Source organism: Trichosurus vulpecula, chromosome 4 (genome assembly GCF_011100635.1).
Source record: "Trichosurus vulpecula isolate mTriVul1 chromosome 4, mTriVul1.pri, whole genome shotgun sequence".
Classification (NCBI taxonomy): domain Eukaryota; kingdom Metazoa; phylum Chordata; class Mammalia; order Diprotodontia; family Phalangeridae; genus Trichosurus; species Trichosurus vulpecula.
Window position 1 is genome coordinate 271,888,966 of NC_050576.1, and position 19,810 is coordinate 271,908,775.

The following is a 19,810-nucleotide window of genomic DNA, read 5'->3' on the forward strand; positions in this document are numbered from 1 at the left end:
CCCAAAATGGGGCAGAAGTGATCTTCACATATACCTAACAAATATGCTTCAAGGAGCCAACCAGAACAGAAATTCCAGGATCCAACAGAAAGAAAAGGAAGGGGGGAAGGCAAGTGAAAAAAGTGGGAGAGAAGGGAAATGGTGAGAACAGTAGCAGAAAGTTGAGTAAGGAGGAAGAAAAAAAAGAGAAAAAAGGAGAGGAAAGGAAAGAAGAAAAAGGAGAGAAAAGGAGGAAGGTAAAGGAGTGGAAAGGAAGGGGAGAAAATCGAGAAATTGTTAATCTCTTTCCAAAGCCACTGAGATTTCCAGGAAAGCAACAATTACCAAGCTAAGCCCAGAAGGGCTAAAGCTCAAGGAAGACAAATCTTGAAGGATATCTAGGGAGCCTAAGGTAAATACAGAACTCCCATAGGTCTACTGCCAGATAATGTAGATTAAGTGAAGCCCACTAGAGGATAATTGGCTGGGGCGGGGGGGGGGGGGGGCGGGCTGGTGACACCATGGCATGGTAGGAGGGAGGAGACAAGAGGCTGAGGTTGTCAGATGAAGCACTGAGGCTCCCACAACCATAGCCACAGTTGTAATAAGCAGATTTTAAAAGGGCCAAGACACCTGACAGAAAACTAGAGAAAAATGGGACAACTGCCTTCAAACACAGTATCTGGAAGAAAGGAACCACAAGAGGGAAAATTGAGTAAGAGTGAGATCTAGTTCCTTGAGCCTTGGCCCACAGAATAAAGACACACAACTTGGTAGCTACTGTCTTTTTAAAATTATCTGCTGAGAAGCAAATAGAGAGCTGGCCTGGAGGTTTCCTGTCCTATTCTCTTACATTAAGGGCTCTATGACCACTGAAAACACCAATCTCCAGGCAATTCTCTAGGACTTCAGGTTGCACAGAAGGTGCCTACTTGCTTCAGTAGGAGGCCCTCCTTTAGAGCACCCTACACCAATGCAATCACAGGTCTTAGTACTATGTTTCTCTCTAGTGTTTAGTAATAAAAACTTTTAACTTCAATTAAAATAAGTGCTCTATACTGCTTCCAGGCTGTTGGAGAAAAGGGGTGCAGGGGAAGCTCTCCATTTCTGGAAAAACTGCAACAGAAAAAACGGGGGGGGCAATAAGGAAACCCCAGCAAGTCAAGTCCTTGGGGGCTGCTTAGGCAAGAAAGCCATGAGGATACTAGCTGAAATAAGAAGGCCCCTCTCAAGTTTTCATTTAGTCCTTACATTAGAAGTTGTTAACTCCCCTAGGTGTGGGGTTTAGCTCCTGCTACCTATGACATTTTTAGGTCTTTAACAATCCCATCTCTTTATGGGACTGTGGGCAAGTCACTTAAAACCTCCCTGGGCCTCAATTTCCTCATCTGTAAGATGCGCAGGGATTGGACTTGGTCTCTGAGCAACTTCTCTGCTCTAAATCCAAAATCCCAAATAAATACACTTCTGGACATGTTTCCTTCAGCTATAAAATAAAGACAATGTTTGTGCTACATAACTATTTATCTGTCTCAAAATGCTGGTTTATAATCCTTAAAACACTACTGTGCCTACCAAAATAAATTTTACTTGGCTCTCACAGCAATTTTGCCTTACTTATTTTCCTGTAGATATATTATTGGGTTCCCCAAATGAATTTAGTAATGTAGGAGTGGGCTGAATAAAATATAGAATGTGAAATAAAATTTTTAAAAGATGAATTGAGCAATGAATTGAGAAGTAAAACTAAATAAATGAAATGTTAAAGAAACATAGCACAAAACACAAACTAGACTTCCTACATGATATTAGGACTTACTGTGGACAGCCTGGAGAGGAAAAGCTGAAGTAAATTCCCCATAACTGCAGCTGGATGAAAGCATTCTAAATGCTGGATGGCCAGAAATAATTTGGAGTGAAATTATAAATGAGGGGAGCAAGAATGGAAAAAATAAAATTAAAAGAAAATGCTTTAACACAATACACAAAGTTGAAAGGAAAGCAATAAGCCAAAGATTTAGCCAAACAAGAATCATTAAATGAATTTTAAAAAACAAGAATTTGAAAAAGAAATTAAGAATTTAAACACCAGTTCCTACACACAAAGTCTTTTGCAAAGTAATAAGTCAATGTAAATCTTTTCTGTTTTCTAACATTTCTGGCTTGAGTAATTAAAATTAAATTTGTTTTTCATGGTGCCAAAAGAAGAAATTATCTAATTTCCCCTACAGAGACATGAGATCAACCAAGTCAATAAATAATAAAATGAAATTCAACAAAAAAACATTTTACATGAAAGCTTCAATAGATCAGAGTAAAGTTTTAATAGCCTTAATGTGTAGGAAAAAAAAAAAAGGAGACAATGTTATGGATTATGGTTTATAAAAGCCCAGGAAAAAAAAAAAGGAAGAAAAACTACTCAGTTTAGGTTTCCCCAGAGCTACATAAGGCAGGATTGTGTTAAGTCAGGTAATTATGTAAAATAAAGTTAAGTGGAATTTTTAAAAAATTTACATCTAGAGAGATTTTTTTATTTAAAAAAAAAAACCAACAACAAATAGTTAAGCAGAATGCTATATATAGCTCTACCTGTAGGTTGGGGCTGAAAAGGAGAGTGACTTGCTGTGGGGAAACCTCCAAAATTACTCGAACCACTAGACTGTCCAAATGCATCAAAGTTTGCAAAATCTGCATTTGCAGAATTCTGAGCTGTAAATGGCAAGGAACAAGACATGTTAATGAATATGGAAAAGAGAAAACAAAAGGAAACAGATGACAAATGAACTTATGATATCTGGGAAAACCTTTGTGTGAACCACAATTTACATTAAATTATAAAATTAATTCTACACTACAGCATCACCTAACTTTAAAGGTCCAGCTCAGTTTTTTACTGAAACAAATTTATGCAACATTGCCCAAAGAAATTCTAGCAATTCCCTGTGATGTTAAACCTCTTCACTTAATGAACAATGGGGAACATACCTGCTTTATGTGAAACTGAGCTGACGACAGAATGTCAAATGTAATGATAAAGAAAACATGAAGATACAATATTCAGTGTCTTAAAATAATGGCACAGTTCTAATCAGCTTAGTGGATTCAAGCACTGTAATAACCATTGCATAAAGCATTTTTATCTTATTTTTGTTTTATAAAATCTAAAACTATGAAGAGATTCCCTTTTCTTTCCATGAGTCAAAGATTAAGATTTTTAAAGGGTTTACATATATTTAATTAAAGCATCATCAAAATAACAAAAATATTGGCAAGATGGCCACAGTTCAGTGGTTATCATTCTAATTGTATAAATTATAATTGTTTTCAACACAATACTGCCATTCACCTTCAAACAATTATTAGACTAATGGATACTAACATTTAAAAAAATAAGGACACCAGAAATTTTAAAACATCTACTTAAACTCAGAAAAACAAATTAAGCTATCTTCCTCAAAATGAAGGTAAGAGAGTAAAACAAAAAGTTTTCATGGGGGTGGGTGGATGACCCTGATAACAGAAGATGAGGATACTGATTAAGAGAAATTCCATGCTTAAATATGCTCATCTGAAAAAAAAATTGTGGAGAGAACAATCTTCTCTGAAAAGAGCAGTTTCTTGGAGAAGGGAAGGCTTGAGCATGCGTGATGGGGGGGGGGGGGGAGTGGGAGATACTGGCCTCAAGGTTATCATTTTTTCAATCTACTTCTGCTTTTCTTTTTTCTTTTTCTTCTGAGTCCTTATCCTTCCTTTCTACCTTTGGAATTACAATGGGAAAGAGTCATAATATTTTGCTTATCACACATTTTTCTTGATAATTTTCATGGGCCACACATGATATTTTTTTCTCAGTGATATAATTAATGTCTTTCAACAAATAAAACTATAAAAAGCAAATAAAATGACTTCTTTTAAAAGGAGGGAAATGACTTAACCATATTGTGACTTCCTAAATATGGGATACAATTTATAGATATAAATATTATAAATTTATAAAAATGGGATACAATTTATAGGTTAAAATTTTCAATCTTTGGAAAATTCCAATGCCATAAAATAAATACTGGCAAATTTTTAAACAGTCTTTCACTTTATTCCTCTCCACAAACAACCAGCTACCATCTGGCAACACTGGCCTACTTACAATTCCTTAAATATGACATGTCAGTTCCTGTCAGTCCCTTTGCACTGGCTGCCTCCAAATTCTAGCTTCCATCACTGAGTTTCCAAGTTTTCTTCTAGACTCAGTTCAAATCTCATCCTGTAAAGGAGGCTAGATCCCACCTAGCTGCTAATGTCTTCCTCTGCAAGTATCTTACAACTTATTTACACGTGGCCTCCCTCAATAGAAGGTAAGCTTGCTGAGGGCAGCTACCGTCTTTGCCTCTCTTTACAGTATCTTACACCTTCAAACTAAACCCTATTCAACTTTCCCTTTCTGTGCCTTTGAATACTGTGCCCCTTCTTGATGGCACCTCAGAATCCATACCTTTCTTTGAGTGCCTCTTCCTACACAAAACCTTTTTTCTGATATTCCCCATTTGTCAGTGCTCTCTCCCTTCTCAACTTATTTTGTTTTTACTTATCTGTGTACAGGTTGTTCTACTGGCCCTAAAGCTGCACTTTTTTAAGCTCCTTGAGAGGTGGGACCACCTATCTTATTTTTCTGTTTGCATCTGCAGCCCTTAGCACAGTGCTTGGCACACACTAATAAATGCTCCCAACCTTCTTCCCTCCCTCATTCCTTTCTTCCTTTTATTTATGTTGTGTCCACCAACAGAAAATAAGTTCCTTGAGGGGAGGAATTGCTCCAACTGTGGTCTTTATACTCCTAGTCCCTAGCAGAGTATGTTGTATGTGTATCACAGAGGCATAATGAACTTTTGTTGAACTAAAGACTTAAGAAAAGAACACTCATGGCAGAAAGAACAGAAGGTTCTTCCAGGACTTGGAAATAAAAGAATGACAAATAAAACTAACATTTATCTTTCATTTACTAGTTGTAACTTAATAAGGGCCATAACAAAGACCCAATATAGTTTCTTACGAAAATGAGTAAGGAGAATATAATTCCAGTTCCCAGTTTACAAATGTGTACTAAAAATTAATTTTTTTAAAGTCAGATGTCTGACTTAAATAACAGGGTTGGCCCAAATGACTCTACAACACATTCAGTTGATTATTCTTTGATGTTCAATAGAGGAACAGCTGAAAAGAAGAGGACCGACCCTACCTCGTTTGGTTCCTCTCCCACTGATTGACCAGTGACTAATGTCTCAGCTTGTACTTCCAATAGAACTTGCCTTAAAGGGGTTGTTTTAATGATCAAATTAAATATGTGAGGCAGTCGCATTAACATACATACAAGGGGTAACCATGAGACCAAGTCCCAAAGTCTCACAAATAAACTGGCCACTCTTCCTTTGTTTTGTTTTTTGAACATTAGACTTATAAGCAATAATTTAAAAGTTTAAAATTCTACCTTTAAATTATGCTTCTACGGCCACGCTTATGTATATTTGAAGGTGACTGGCTGAATACATGAGACAACCAACTTGAGTCCATAAGAAAGCATCATGTCAGAGTTAAAAAAAAAAGAAAAAAAGTACTTGCCCAAGATCACACAGCTAGTTAAGTGGCAAGCATCTGAGGTTAGATTTGAACTCAGGACCTCTTGGTTGTAAGACCAGTGGCTCTACCCATTGCGTCACCTACCTGCCCTGAGGAAAGAGCTTACTGAACTAATACAATGTGGGTGGAGCTGTGAATTTTTTTCTTCTTAACGGTCAACATAATCAAACCTTACATTCTCTGCACCTCTCAGTCAAGTATATGACTATAAAAATGTGGTCTGCTATAATGTTAGCTCCAGAAGGAAGTTGGGAAAAGTCACATTTCCCCATTAACTGCAGAAATCAGGGACAATAGGCATAAAAGACTGAATCTACTGTAGAGATTGTGAATATGTTGGCTTTGCTGAGCTGCTTTTTTTCCTTTCCCTTTTTTTGTTCTTTGTTGCAAGAAGTGGCTTGATGGGTAGTAGAAGAGGGAGGGACAAATTCAAAGATAAGAGTAATGTTAATTATTAACAATAAAAAACCAAAATGTTAACTACTCAGATAAAAATTAGTGAAAACATTTTTAAATGTTAGCAATACTACAAAACAAAAAGGATATTGACACACGAACTACTGAAATTAACTTATCTAAAAATTCATATTTCCTGCAAGAAAGTACATTTATATAAACACTGTTGTGGACAACTCTAATTTTAATCCATCTGCTAGATCATCAATCTATTTATGACATGATCAAATGAACAAAAAAACTGGGGAAAAAGCTGGTGATGAGAGCTTTGTCATCCACCAGTAACTTCATCTGTTCTATCCAAAATATAAAACATAAAATAGCCCATATTGCTTGCAAGGACTTCTAGAAAAAGAATTTTAGCTTGACGAACAAACAATGACTCAGATTTAGAATCAAATCCAAGGCAAATTATTTCTGAGCAAGACCACAGCATGCTAATGGCACAAGGCCTGAAGGACTACACGACTGGTTTTATTAGTCACTTCTTGTGTATATAATTTACATGTATATGCTATAACACACATATGTGCACATGTGCATACCCATACACACAGAGTCCTCATTTAACATCCAAGTTAACTTTTAAATGAATCAGGCAAAGAAAAAAGACTTTTAAATTACAATCTACCTGTAAGATACAGAATTAGACACTCCAACAAGACTCTGCTTTACAAATAAAGGAGGTAACCCCGTACCCTTACAGACATATATAGATATTACATTTTCTTTCAAAAGTTATTTTTGTCTCTCTGTAGAAAAAAGGCCCAAAAGGCTAAAATCTGTACCCACAAGAAATTTGGTATTTAATCTCCTTAAATAATGGCCTTTTACATTTAAAGAGGTCAGTAATGTTAAATGATGACTGAAGTTCTAATCATTTATTCAAAACTGACAAATTTAAGAAGTATGAAGAAACCTAAAATGGACACAATAATTGTTACTCTGAAGTCTATGAACATTTATTAATCCAATTTACAATTTTTTTTTAATTTAAATTTATTTATTTAACATATTTGGTTTTCAGCATTGATTTTCACAACAGTTTGAATTACAAATTTTCTCCCCATTTCTACCCTCCCCCCCACTCCAAGATGGCTTATATTCTGGTTGCCCTGTTCCCCAGTCAGCCCTCCCCTCTATCACCCCCCCTCCCCTCTCATCCCCTTTTCCCTTCCTTTCTTGTAGGGCAAGATAAATTTCTATGCCCCATTGCCTGTGTATCTTATTTTTTAGTTGCATGCAAAAACTTTTTTTGTTTTTGAACATCTGTTTTTAAAACTTTGAGTTCCAAATTCTCTCCCCTCTTCCTTTCCCACCCACCCTCCCTAAGAAGTCGAGCAATTCAAACTAGGCCACACATGTATCATTGTGTATAACCCTTCCACAATACTCATGTTGTGAAAGGCTAACTACATTTTGCTCCTTCCCAACCCATCCCGCTTTATTGAATTTTCTCCCTTGACCCTGTCCCCTTTCCAAAGTGTTTGTTTTGATTACCTCCACCCCCATCTGCCCTCCCCTCCATCATCCCCCCCCTTTTATTTTTTTTTTATCTTCCTCCCTCTTCTTTCCTGTGGGGTAAGATACCCAACTGAGTATGTATGGTATTCCCCCTCAGGCCAAATCTGATGAGAGCAAGGTTCACTCATTCCCCCCTCACCTGCCCTCTCCCCTCCTCCCACAGAACTGCTTCCTCTTGCCACCTTTATGCAAGATAATCCACCCCATCTCCCTATCTCCCTCTCTCAGTATGTTGCTCTCTCATCCCTTAATTTCATTTTATTTCTTTTAGATATCTTCCCTTCATCTTCAACTCTCCCTGTGTCTGCTCATTCTCTCTCTCTCTCTCTCTCTCTCTCTCTCTCTCTCTATATATATATATATATATATATATATATGTATACACACACATATAAACATATATATATAAAAACACACATATATATACACACATACATACACATACATACATATACACATAGATATATACATACATACACATTCACTTATATATATATACATAAACATATATATATATATATATATATATATGCATATTCCCTTCAACTACCCTAATACTGAGGTTTCATGAATCATACACATCATCTTTCCATGTAGGAATGTAAACAAAACAGTTCAACTTTAGTAAGTCCCTTGCAATTTCCATTTCTTGATTACCTTTTCATGCTTCTCTTGATTCTTGTGTTTGAAAGTCAAATTTTCTATTCAGTTCTGGTCTTTTCACTGAGAAAGCTTGAAAGTCCTCTATTTTATTGAAAATCCATATTTTGCCTTGGAACATGATACTCAGTTTTGCTGGGTAGGTGATTCTAGGTTTTAATCCTAGCTCCATTGACCTCCGGAATATCGCATTCCAAGCCCTTCGATCTCTTAATGTAGAAGCTGCCAGATCTTGGGTTATTCTGATTGGGTTTCCACAATACTCAAATTGTTTCTTTCTGGCTGCTTGCAGTAGTTTCTCCTTGACCTGGGAGCTCTGGAATTTGGCGACAATATTCCTAGGAGATTTCTTTTGGGGATCTATTTGCAGAGGCGATTGATGGATTCTTTCAATTTCTATTTTGCCCTATGGCTCTAGAATATCAGGGCAGTTCTCCTTGATAATTTCTTGAAAGATGGTATCTAGGCTCTTTTTTTGATCATGGCTTTCAGGTAGTCCAATAATTTTTAAATTATCTCTCCTGGATCTATTTTCCAGGTCAGTGGTTTTTCCAAGGAGATATTTCACATTGTCTTCCATTTTTTCATTCCTTTGGTTCTGTTTTATAATATCCTAATTTCTCATAAAGTCACTAGCTTCCACTTGCTCCAATCTAATTTTTAAAGTAGTATTTTCTTCAGTGGTCTTTTGGACCTCCTTTTCCATTTGTCTAATTCTGCCTTTCAAGGCATTCTTCTTCTCATTGGCTTTTTGGAGCTCTTTTGCCATTTGAGTTAGTCTGTTTTTTAAGGTGTTGTTTTCTTCAGTGTATTTTTCAGTATTTTTGGGGGTCTCCTTTAGCAAGTCATTGACTTGTTTTTCATGGTTTTCTCGCATCCTTCTCATTTCTCTTCCCAATTTTTCCTCTACTTCTCTAACTTGCTTTTCCAAATCCTTTTTGAGTTCTTCTATGGCCTGGGGCCAGTTCATGTTTTTCTTGGAGGCTTTTGTTGTAGGCTCTATGACTTTGTTGTCTTCTTTAGGCTGTATGTTTTGGTCTTCTTTGTCACCAAAGAAAGAATCCAAAGTCTGAGACTGAATCTGGGCGTGTTTTCGCTGCCTGGCCATATTCCCAACCAACTAACTTGACCCTTGAGTTTTTCAGTGGGGTATGACTGCTTGTGGACTAATGAGTTCTATGTTCCACGTTTGGGGGGGAGGTGCCAGCTCTGTCAGACCCGCACTACTCCTTCCCCAAGAACCCCCAGTCCAGACTGGGCTTAGATCTTCAGCAGGCTGTTGCACTCCTGCTCTGATCCACCACTTAATTCCTCCCACCAAGTGGGCCTGGAGCCGGAAGTAACAACAGCTGTAGCTGCCCCACCTCTGCTGCCCCCGGGGCTGGAAGCTGAACCGCGAACTCCTTCCACTCCCGCAGCTTTTCCCACTAACCTTCTCCGCAGTCTTTGGTGTTTGTGGGTCAAGGGGTCTGGTAGCTGCCGCAGCTCACATATTCAGGGCGCTAGGGCCCCCTCCACCCGGCTTCTGGTCTGGATGGTCCACGCCGCTCAGGCTGGGCTCTGCTCCACTCCGTTCCCAGCTCCCAGTTCCCAGCTCCTTGTGGAATAGACCTCACCCAGAGACCATCCAGGCTGTCCTGGGCTGGAGCCCTGCTTCCCTCTGCTGTTCTGTGGGTTCTGCCGTTCTGGATGGCTAATCTTTGGTATGTATCCCTCTGGAATCCATGGTGATTCCCTTCTTTCCAACTGGTAGATGATGTATGGTTTGGAAAATGCAAGTCCCAGAGAGACCAAGTTATTATAGTTCTCCAGCATTACATTCCTGTAAAACTCCTTCTGAAAAGTGTCCAGATACATCCATTCTTCTTGGGTGAAGTTCACAGCAACATCCTTGAATGTCACTGATTCCCAGAAATGTCGTCACCAACTTCCAAAGGGTATTTAGTCAAGGAGGGTCTTTACAAGTAGCCACGAGGAACCAATTTATATACCAACTGTCACTTATTCAAATGTCACAAAATTGTTCGATGAAAATGAGAAATCAGAAGCTGGGGTATGGAACACTCAAAATCAAAGCATGTCCCCCAAGATCACCTCTGCCCACTTTGAGGTATGCCATCAAGAGAGGGGGGAAAGTAGATTTCAAATGAGGGCAAAAAATGCAATTCTCTCCTGGTGAGTGGTCCAGTTGTGGGCAGGCCCTCGGTCCTCCAAAGTGATCAACTGCAGGGTTCCAGGTGACAGCAGCACAGGGGCCATCTTCTCCCCAATCCTACCTCCTCCTGGGCAAGGGCAGTCATCAGGAGGCAGGGCTCCCAGAGCCAGGAAAACCCAATTTACAATTTTTTAATGTAATATGAAGATAACCTAAAGTTGTCACTGAAGTAACCTTCATGAGAATAGAATTGTTTTCTTTTTATTTTTATGTCCCCAGGACCTAGAAAAATTCCTGGCACATAGAAGGTTTAATAAATGCTAGTAAGTTGATAGATTTTAGAAATCTGGTATTTAATTGTTAAATGATAAGCAGAGAGACACTGAAAATATGACTACAGGCTAAATTCAAATAAAGCTGAAACCAGATTCAGGACAAAATGTTATATATGGTGAGAAACAAGACAATCTGAACTTTTCAGATTAAAAACTCCAACTTTGGCCAGCCAAAGGATCATAAAGCACCAGTCTGGCATAACGGGTGGGACCAAGAGTTGTGCATTTTAGTTAAAAAGCAAACTAGTGCCCACTTGGGGAATTTGAAGTAAGATACTTAAATTCTTCTGGCTTTTTTGCTATTCAGAAATGATATCAACAAAAATAAAAGTGTTTCAGAACCTCCAATTCTCCCTTCTGTCCCATTATAGATCAGAATGTCCTTATCCCAATAATTCAAGTGGCTCAAATCACACAATTAGTGTGAAAAGAAAATGAAGAAGTTTAGGAATCAATAGTTTACAAGTTTCATATAAATCATGTTGGACATATTTCTGAAAGATGCAGACTCCCTTTGCCTCCTGCCCAAAAAATCATGAAATTAAATAACAAAGGAGCAAGAATGACTTTTAGCTAATACTCCTATACCTAAACAGCAATAAAGAAATGCAGCAGAGATTCCAAGTTGGCCTCAAAATAGCAGTCTGAAAACAAAAAGCTTTTAATTAGTGTTCTCCATTTATTTTAAGGTCTCTAAGGTCTATTGACCACACACATGGAAGGATATTCTCTCCGATTCAGTGATGAAGTGATCTCCCCAATTCCAAATCTTACTTCATTTTGTTTTCTGCTTCTATTATGGAGTCATAATTCTACTTTGTATTCTATTTACCTGTGTACTGGCATATACATTCCTTGTGTGGAAGGAGGCTGTGTCTGATTATTCTTTTAATCTTTCCCCTTCATTATCTAATTTAATACTTAAATGATAGTAATTTAAACTTCCTGATCTATCCTATACAAATGTCAAATGTTGTCTTTTAAAAAATAGAGTATTATATTACCTTGACATTTGAAAGAAAGAATGAAAAGAGCAAAGGGAAAGTCAAAATTATGTAAATTCAGAAAATCCGCACTAAAGCAAGGGAAATTTCCGGAAAGTGTCCAAATACAGGAATAGACCTGGAGAAATTTAAGAACAGTTTGGATGATAATATATCTAGGACAGATGATGTGGAACCCTAACTAAAGAAAATAAGCTAAATAAAAAGACCTTAGAACTAGACACAGTAAACTCCCCTTACTCCAATTTGTAATACTGGGGCCCAGAATCTAAAAAGTTACTTTACGCCAAGAACTAAACCTATCATCTAGATTTTCAAAATAAAAAATTTAAAAGGTTCATGTTTGTTTTTGGTCTTTACTTGGGACTTATCTACATTCATTACCAAAGGAAAATTTTCACCTAATTTTTAATTGAGTTAAATGCATTTAACTCTTTTGTTACCTTCTATTCATCAACAAAGTCTTTCAACAAAACAGTTCTGTACTAACAATGGTTAAGAAAATATATTTTAAAAGCTTCTTTATGTTTCAACTGTCTTATAGTTTCCTTAAATGGATACATTAAAATTAGAATCCAAATTTTAATCATGACTCGTATGATGAAACTGTTTAACTACCAAACCAATAAACTAAACTTGAACTGGAATGACTAATACAACACTTGTAGTAAGTACATTGAAGCCAGTGAATTATTTGTATTGAAAAAAACACACTGCACACATATAGTCAAGAATGAACATTTCTTAAGCACAGTATATTTTTGAGGCAGCTATCAAACAAAAATCTTACCTGCATGACTGTTGAAATGTGCAAAGTTAGCAAAATTTGCTGTAGCAGTTGACTGTGGAGTTGGAGCAGCAAAGATGTCTGAGCCAAGGTCACTCAGGAGGTCAAACTGCTTCTTTTCTGGCTGCTGCTGTCCTTGAGAGCGAACTACAACAGGGGACTACAAATAAAATACCAGCTATAAAGAAAGAAATCATCTCTAATTTGCTTTACCAAAACTTTGTATGTTATCTCTCATCCACAAAATTTAACATATTTTTAAGTAATTCCAAGCAGATGTGTCGTTTCAATCACTTTTAACATAAATAATAGCCAAAAGCAAGCTGTTAAAGAGCACAATTTCCCCATTTTGCTTTTGCAATTCACATTGCTCATTGACTGATTAAATGATGGATCAGTAAAATGAGCTAGACAGTGAGTTATCCTAAGTGTCAAAGCCAAAACTAAAGCCTCCCAACTCCCAAGCCTTTTAATGCTCTTTTCCAACCGTCAAAGATCATTACTATAGCACAACATTGTAAACCCATAACATGAGGCTGAGCTTCAGTCAGGACCGTACTACAATGAAGACAATCTCTGTAGCCATTCTCCCATAAGGAAAAAGAGAGTGATGTTGACTGTCTTTTTTACCTCTCCAGAGTTGGAGGGGATGGGGGGGAGGGGGGAGGGAAGGTGGAACAGGACAGATGGACTCAAAATACTCATGGCAAAGTTTCAGCCTATTTTCTTTCTATGCCATAACGAATTACACAATTGCTTTGAATTATAAAAACTTGATTTTCCAACTATGCAAGCTGTCCTATTCTACTATAGGTCTGTGAGGACAATGTGCTGGTTTGTAACTCTGGCTTCTATCATGAACCCAGGCCAGAACAAATTTCTGCACCATAAGATAGTGCAATCTTCATAGAATCTTAGAGTTCAAAGAAACTTCTGAACCATCTGGTCCAGCTATAACTGGAACAAAAATTCTACCTTTGTTAAGCAGTTTTTAAGTTTTTTAAGTTTTTTAGTTTTCAGTTTTTTAGTCTCTTTCAACTTGAAGAACAAGTAGTAAAAGTACATGACACTGTTTAATCCAAGAGATCCTATACCTAACTTGACCACAACAGCAGAAACTCATCATCAACTAAGTCAACAAGGAAGAAAAGCTTCCTGACCCCACAAATGCCCTGGAATTTTTAATGATCAAAAACAATAGCATATCAAGCCCCTTTCTGATTATGCTGAAGAACTGAAACAGTACTTCAATAAAAACAGAGCATTCTGCTCAGCAAATCCCACCCTCTCGTTGACTACTCTACAATCTCCTTTGATGGATCTTAGTCCAGGCCACACTAACTTGGCCAAGGTTCTATCCTGGGCCCTCTTCTTTTCTCCCACCATTGTATTTCATTTAGTAAACCCAACGGCTCCCAAAGATGCAATTATGAGCTTCAGGATGATAATTCTCAGATCTTCTTATCCAGCCCTAACCTTTCTCCTGAGTCTTGAGTCTCCAACAGCTTATTACACATCACAAACTGGATGTCTCATTAACATCTTAAACTCAACATGCCCAAAATGAACATAACATCGTTCATTCTAAAGCCTCCATTCTTCTGAATTTTCCTATTACTGGGTCAAGAGTACCACCATCCTCCCAGTCTCCCTGTCTTCTTAAACCTTACTCAGCAACACTGGCTGTTCCTCACAAAAGATATTCTCTATTTCTCAACTCCATGTATTTTCACTGGTTGTCCCACTGGCCTAGAATTCTCTCCCTTCTCATCTCCACCTCCTGGTTTCCTTGATTTCATTCAAGTCTCAGCTAAATTTCACCTTCTTCAAGAAATCTTTCCCAATCCCACTTAATACCAGTATCTTCTCTCTATTGAATAGCTCCAATTTATCCTGTGCATATCTTGTTGCTATACAGTTGTTTGTATAATTATTTGTCTCTCACATTAGACTGTGAGTTCATAGTACAGGTACTGTCTTTCGCCTTTCTTTGTATCCTTGGTACTTGGCATAAGTGTGCAACACGTCACAGACATTTAATAAAGGTTTGCTGACTGACAAACACTGGAAAAGTCCCTTCCCCTCCCTGGGCCTCACCTTCCTCATCAATAAAAATTTTAGAGTAGATGTCTTAAAGGACCCTTCCTTATTCCAAATTCTATGATTCTATGAAAGAGTTATCATATAATTTTAAGTTGACCTTTATAGTTACTAGAAAAAACAAACAAAACCAGATCTAGATTCCAAGAAGCATTTTTTTTTGGTAGAAATGTCCCCATTGACCTAGAAACATAAGACTCAGGAGTTGGAGTGGACCCTTAGAAATTACCTGGGTAAATCAACTAAATAACCTGAGCTGTAGTGTCCTCATCTGTAGACTGAGAATAATAGTGCCTAAGTCTCATTCACTACATAGCTTCCCTGGAGCCTTTTTCTCCTGGCCTGGTAAAACTCTTTATTTGAAAACTGGTAGGCAGGTTTGACAAAAAACAGATTTAGATAAGATTAAATAGTCTAATGTGGGAGACAAATAATTATGCAAACAACTATATACAAACAAGATATATACAAGATAAATTGGAGATATTCAGTAGAGAGAAGTTACTGGTATTAAGGGGAATTGGGAAAAATTTCTTGAAGGTGGGATTTTAACTGAGACTTGAATGAAATCAAGGAAACCAGGAGGTAGAGATGAGGAGCAAATTCTAGGCCAGTGGGACAATAGATTTAGATATGTTACATTATATACCAAGCCTCAAACATGTAACCTAAATATAAAAGGTGTTTTTAAATTTCAGAAGTACCAACCAACTAAGGAATAGTGGAAATTTTAAAAGGTAATAAAACATAACATTTCAAAATTTCTTATAAGAATAAAATTACTACAGCTATATGAAAGTTGTATTATATTTCTACAGATTTCTGAGGCAACTGGATAGGGGTATGTATTTCTTATACTTAAGGACAAAAGGTTAAAAATATTTACACATCATGGCCTTCAGTCCTAATTTTGTGTGTGTTTGTGTGTGTGTGTACATGTGTACTTACTTACTTGAATCTTAGGACATTAATACTATAAGCATCAGTAATCATTTAATTAACAATAATAGGAAAAACAATGGTGTTTGTGTCATAAACTGTTCCCATTTGTGACATTTATTCTAACCTTAGAAAATAAATCATAAAAACTTCCTTAGAGACTACTCACTTGGCTGGGTGTGCCCTTATTCAAGTGCAGGGCTGGTGCTGTCTCTCCTAAAAGAGATTTAAGTGGTTTGACCTCAGGTGTGCTGCTTGTGCTACTAGCAGAAGACCCAGATATAGATGCATGGACAGACGCCACAACTTTCGCTTGTTCAGGAGGAACATACCTAAATGAAACATCAAGTATTAATTCAGATAACCTTTTAAATTCAAAAGTCAAAGAAATGTTGTTTCTATATAACTGGATCAAATAAAATAAGCTATGGCTTACACAAAAACTAAAATACAGTAAAAGGGCTTATCAAAAAAGTTTTGCTTTTTGTAATCAAGCCAGCATTCCTTCAGAAGTATATGGATGCAGCTAAATAACATGTTTTTAAAAAAAAACCACAGAAATAGAAAACTAGAAAGCCAAATGCACTCAAAAATTTCATGTTAAAAATATTTCCAATGTGTATTAGTATAATTTTCGGTTGTGGCATGATAAATCTTCAGTGTAATCTTTCTTCCAATTCTTCAAGGTTAATGACACTGACTTGCAGTGATAAGAGGTTTGATTTTGAAATGTCACATTACTTTGTAACAAATCACCAATTCTATCAATAAGATCCTCCAAACCAAATCAACATACCTACTTAGATTCAGTGATTTCAATGTAAAGATGGTAAAGGAAAGCAAAAAGTGTGTTGGAAAGTATGGCTAAGGAATGAGAAACAAAAAGAGAACAAAGCCTTGGAGAATATTTAGGAGACTTTTTGTTTGTTTTGTTCTTGAAGTTTTTGGTTTTGGTTTTTAATGGTGTTGTTTTTTTAACAAAAAGATACCTAGAAACCAGGTCAATAAAGTAGAGGCGGCATAGAGACCCCCAAAACAAGTCTAAAAATTGTTTCAAAATAAAACCCAAGAAAATGTCTTCATATATGCTGTGTGTAACATTCACACATACATCTGTGTATGTATATGTGTATACACACATATACATGAAAACTAGGGAGGGGGCAGAACTGGCCATGAATTGGGAGGGGGATTAGAGACTGATAGGTTGACTTCAGTAGTGGTGGAGAGGTGAAAAAGTGCCTGTTTTGGGCAGTGGGGAAGAGGTTAGAAGGTGTGACTCCACTTCTCCAAGGGACAAGAAATACTGAGTCACTAGGACCTGGGAAGAGACAAGACTTTGGTAATCCTAGAGTGAGAAAGAAGACAAGATGATGACTCATGTTGAGCAAGATCCAAGATGGGCAGAGTGCCTATACATAGACTTCCTGCAAGAAGACAACTAGAAAGCACTCTAGGAGAGATGGAAGAAGGAAGGGAAGAAGAGAGGAGGGAGGGTGGGGGGTATACTTATCAGATTAAGAAAAGATCAATTAGGAAAACTGAATTGTGTAGAAAATAAGAGTACAAAAATAGTACATACATAAATATATATATATGTACTTCAAACATAATTATATACAGTAGTCCTCCATTAAAATTAAGCATAAAAGGAAGATTATACACTTGCCAGTGTATTTTCACCAGTTTTCACCAGTGCAGATCCCCTACACTGAAATCCTCCAAACATTTCTCCGTCCATATGACATTGTGCAGATTGTACTGAGCCACAGTATGTATACATCCTCAATGAGATTCATGGTCACAGGCCAAATGTGTACATGCGTGTATGTGTGTATGCGCACACACACACGCGTGTTTCAACCTTGGAGGGAACAATTGGGCAATTAGCTGAGCCCAGGAATGGACAGGAGGCTAGACTGCATTTGGGAAACTGTGCAGAATCTTTGACATAAAACCCCATGTTTTTAAAACCAGTATTCCTGTTGATGTTACTTCAGGACACACACTCCACAATCTTCAGAGAATCAAAACTGGAAGTGGCAAAATAGGCAATGGAAAAACACATAGTACATACCAACAACAAGACCAGATATTTAGAGCTGAAAGGAACTGAAAAGGTCCGACTCCAACCCCCTCACTTTACAGGAGAGGAAATCAAGGCCCAGATGGGTTAAATGATTTGCTCAGGATCTGGACTTGAGTCTTCCTGATTCCACATACAGCACTTTATCCACTCACTATGTACCAGTATGCTGCCAACAAATGACTTTTACCAAGTAGGAAATATATAATCAGAAAAAGAGGCAAGCTAGTCACATGGCAAATGAGGGCCAAGAGACAGACACTTGTAGCCAAAGAATATACAAAGTCCAGCTTGATTTCTTCATACAGGAAGCTCCATTCCTTGTCTCTACACCTTCGCAATGGCTGGATCTTTTGTCTGGAATTCGTCCCTCCCCATCTCTGACTCATGGAATCCTAATTTCTTTCAAGTCTCAAACTTAAGCATCCCCTCCTGATGTTCTTAGCAGCTGTCGAATCCCTTAAGATGGTCTTGTGCAGAGCATTCAAAAAGTCTCCATGGAGTTTTAACCTGAAACTGAATGGAGACTCCTGGAACCTTTTATTTATCTATATATGCATAGGTAGTGGAGCAGCTAAGTGGCACAGTGGATAGAGAGCCTGGTCTAAAGTCAGGAAGACTCATCTTCCTGAATTCAAATCTAGCCTCAAACACTAGTTGTGTGACCCAGGGCAATTCACTTAACCCTATGCTGTTTGCCCCAGTTTCCTCATCTGTAAAATGAGCTGGAAAAGGAAATGGCAAACCACTCCAGTATCTTTGCCAAGAAAACCCTAAATGAGGTCATGAAGAGATTGAAATAACTGAATAACAATGAGCTCATGTAGTAGCCCCCATCTAAGATCCTTAATTATTTTACTTTTGACTCTGTATGCTGGTACAGCAGGCATGTAAAAAAATCCTTGACTGTCTGACCTAGAGCAGGGTTCAGTTTCTTAAAGGGTCAGATAGTAAATTTGGGGGCCAAGCAGCAAAATTAAGGATATTATATAGGAACTTATATAACAAAAGAGAAAACAATTTTCCACAAATTTTAATGACAAAATTCAAAATATAATAAAAATTGAGTATAATTGTGATATAAGTATGTTAATGAGGAAAAACAAAGCTTTTGGGGGTCGAAAACATTTTGCTTGGTGGGTCTAAGTTCAATTGGAAATGTTCATCTGTTAATGCTGATCTATAATGGAATTTTACATGTTTCATCTTTGAAAATGTCCTCTCACAACAAGAGGTACTGCAAAATACAGATATCAATGATTTTATTTATGGACGTATTATTGTGGATCTTGTTTATGGATACCAGTGATTTTAATTTAGTATACTGATCATTTAGGAGGCATTTATAGAATTCTATTAGATTCTTTTCTTAATACTTTCCTTTTTAGCAGGTCATTGCATTGCATATTAATCACTTCAACTGAAGGTTAGGTAGAGAAGCTTCTCAACTGTATAGTTAAATGGATTTTGAAATGTGAAAATTTTGTTTGCACTTGTAAGTTGAGAAAAAAAAATGGAATTGTAGTTTGAGCTCAGAAAATATACCTACCATAACTCTGTATTGGGAATGGAGATCTTACTTTTATTTTACTTTTGATAGCATAGGAATTGTCTAAAGCAGCTTGACATTATTCATGATTCCAAAATATACTAGTAGAATTGACTTTAGAAAGCAGCTAAAGGTAAGATCTACATGAATAAGCGTGGCTATGTTCCAATAAAAATTTATTTTCATGTGCCATGAAATATTTTTCATCTTTTGATTTTTCCACAAATTATTTAAAAATGTAAAAACCATTTTTAGTGTGCCTTACAAAAACAGGCAGTTTGTCAGTAGTTTTGACCTTTGACCTAGAAGCAAATATCTGCCACAAATAAGATAATGTAGAACGTTTTGCAAATACAACATAAATGTCCACAATGAAGATTGGTGAGAGGGGATGGTGCTGCTCTCAAAATCAGGAAAAGTAATGCATTCTCGCCCCCTAACCCGAGGGCAACACCATCTTTCAAGTCCTACAAGCTCACAACCAAGGAGTCATCTTCAGCTCCTCACCATTTCTCACCCCCAGGATTCAATCTGTTGCCAAGGCCTATTGATTTCACCTTTGCAACATATGCCACTTCTTTTGATATTGCCACCTCTCTGCGCGC

At 37.2% G+C, this 19,810-nt stretch overlaps 1 protein-coding gene across 9 annotated transcripts in view; it reads right to left on the minus strand.

Moving 5' to 3' along the window:
• Positions 1-19,810, minus strand: part of AGFG1 (ArfGAP with FG repeats 1) — a 106,624-nt gene that overhangs the window by 15,821 nt on the left and 70,993 nt on the right. For 4 of the 9 annotated variants that reach the window (XM_036755862.1, XM_036755860.1, XM_036755859.1 and 1 more), the window contains exons 4-7: positions 15,740-15,902; positions 12,535-12,691; positions 2,569-2,688; positions 1,799-1,870 (exon numbers count right to left, since the gene is read on the minus strand). In XM_036755862.1, coding sequence (XP_036611757.1) covers positions 1,799-1,870; positions 2,569-2,688; positions 12,535-12,691; positions 15,740-15,902 — 512 coding nt within the window. The remainder of the gene's footprint in view (positions 1-1,798; positions 1,871-2,568; positions 2,689-12,534; positions 12,692-15,739; positions 15,903-19,810) is intronic. The other 5 variants (XM_036755865.1, XM_036755864.1, XM_036755863.1 and 2 more) reach the window with 2 other exon arrangements.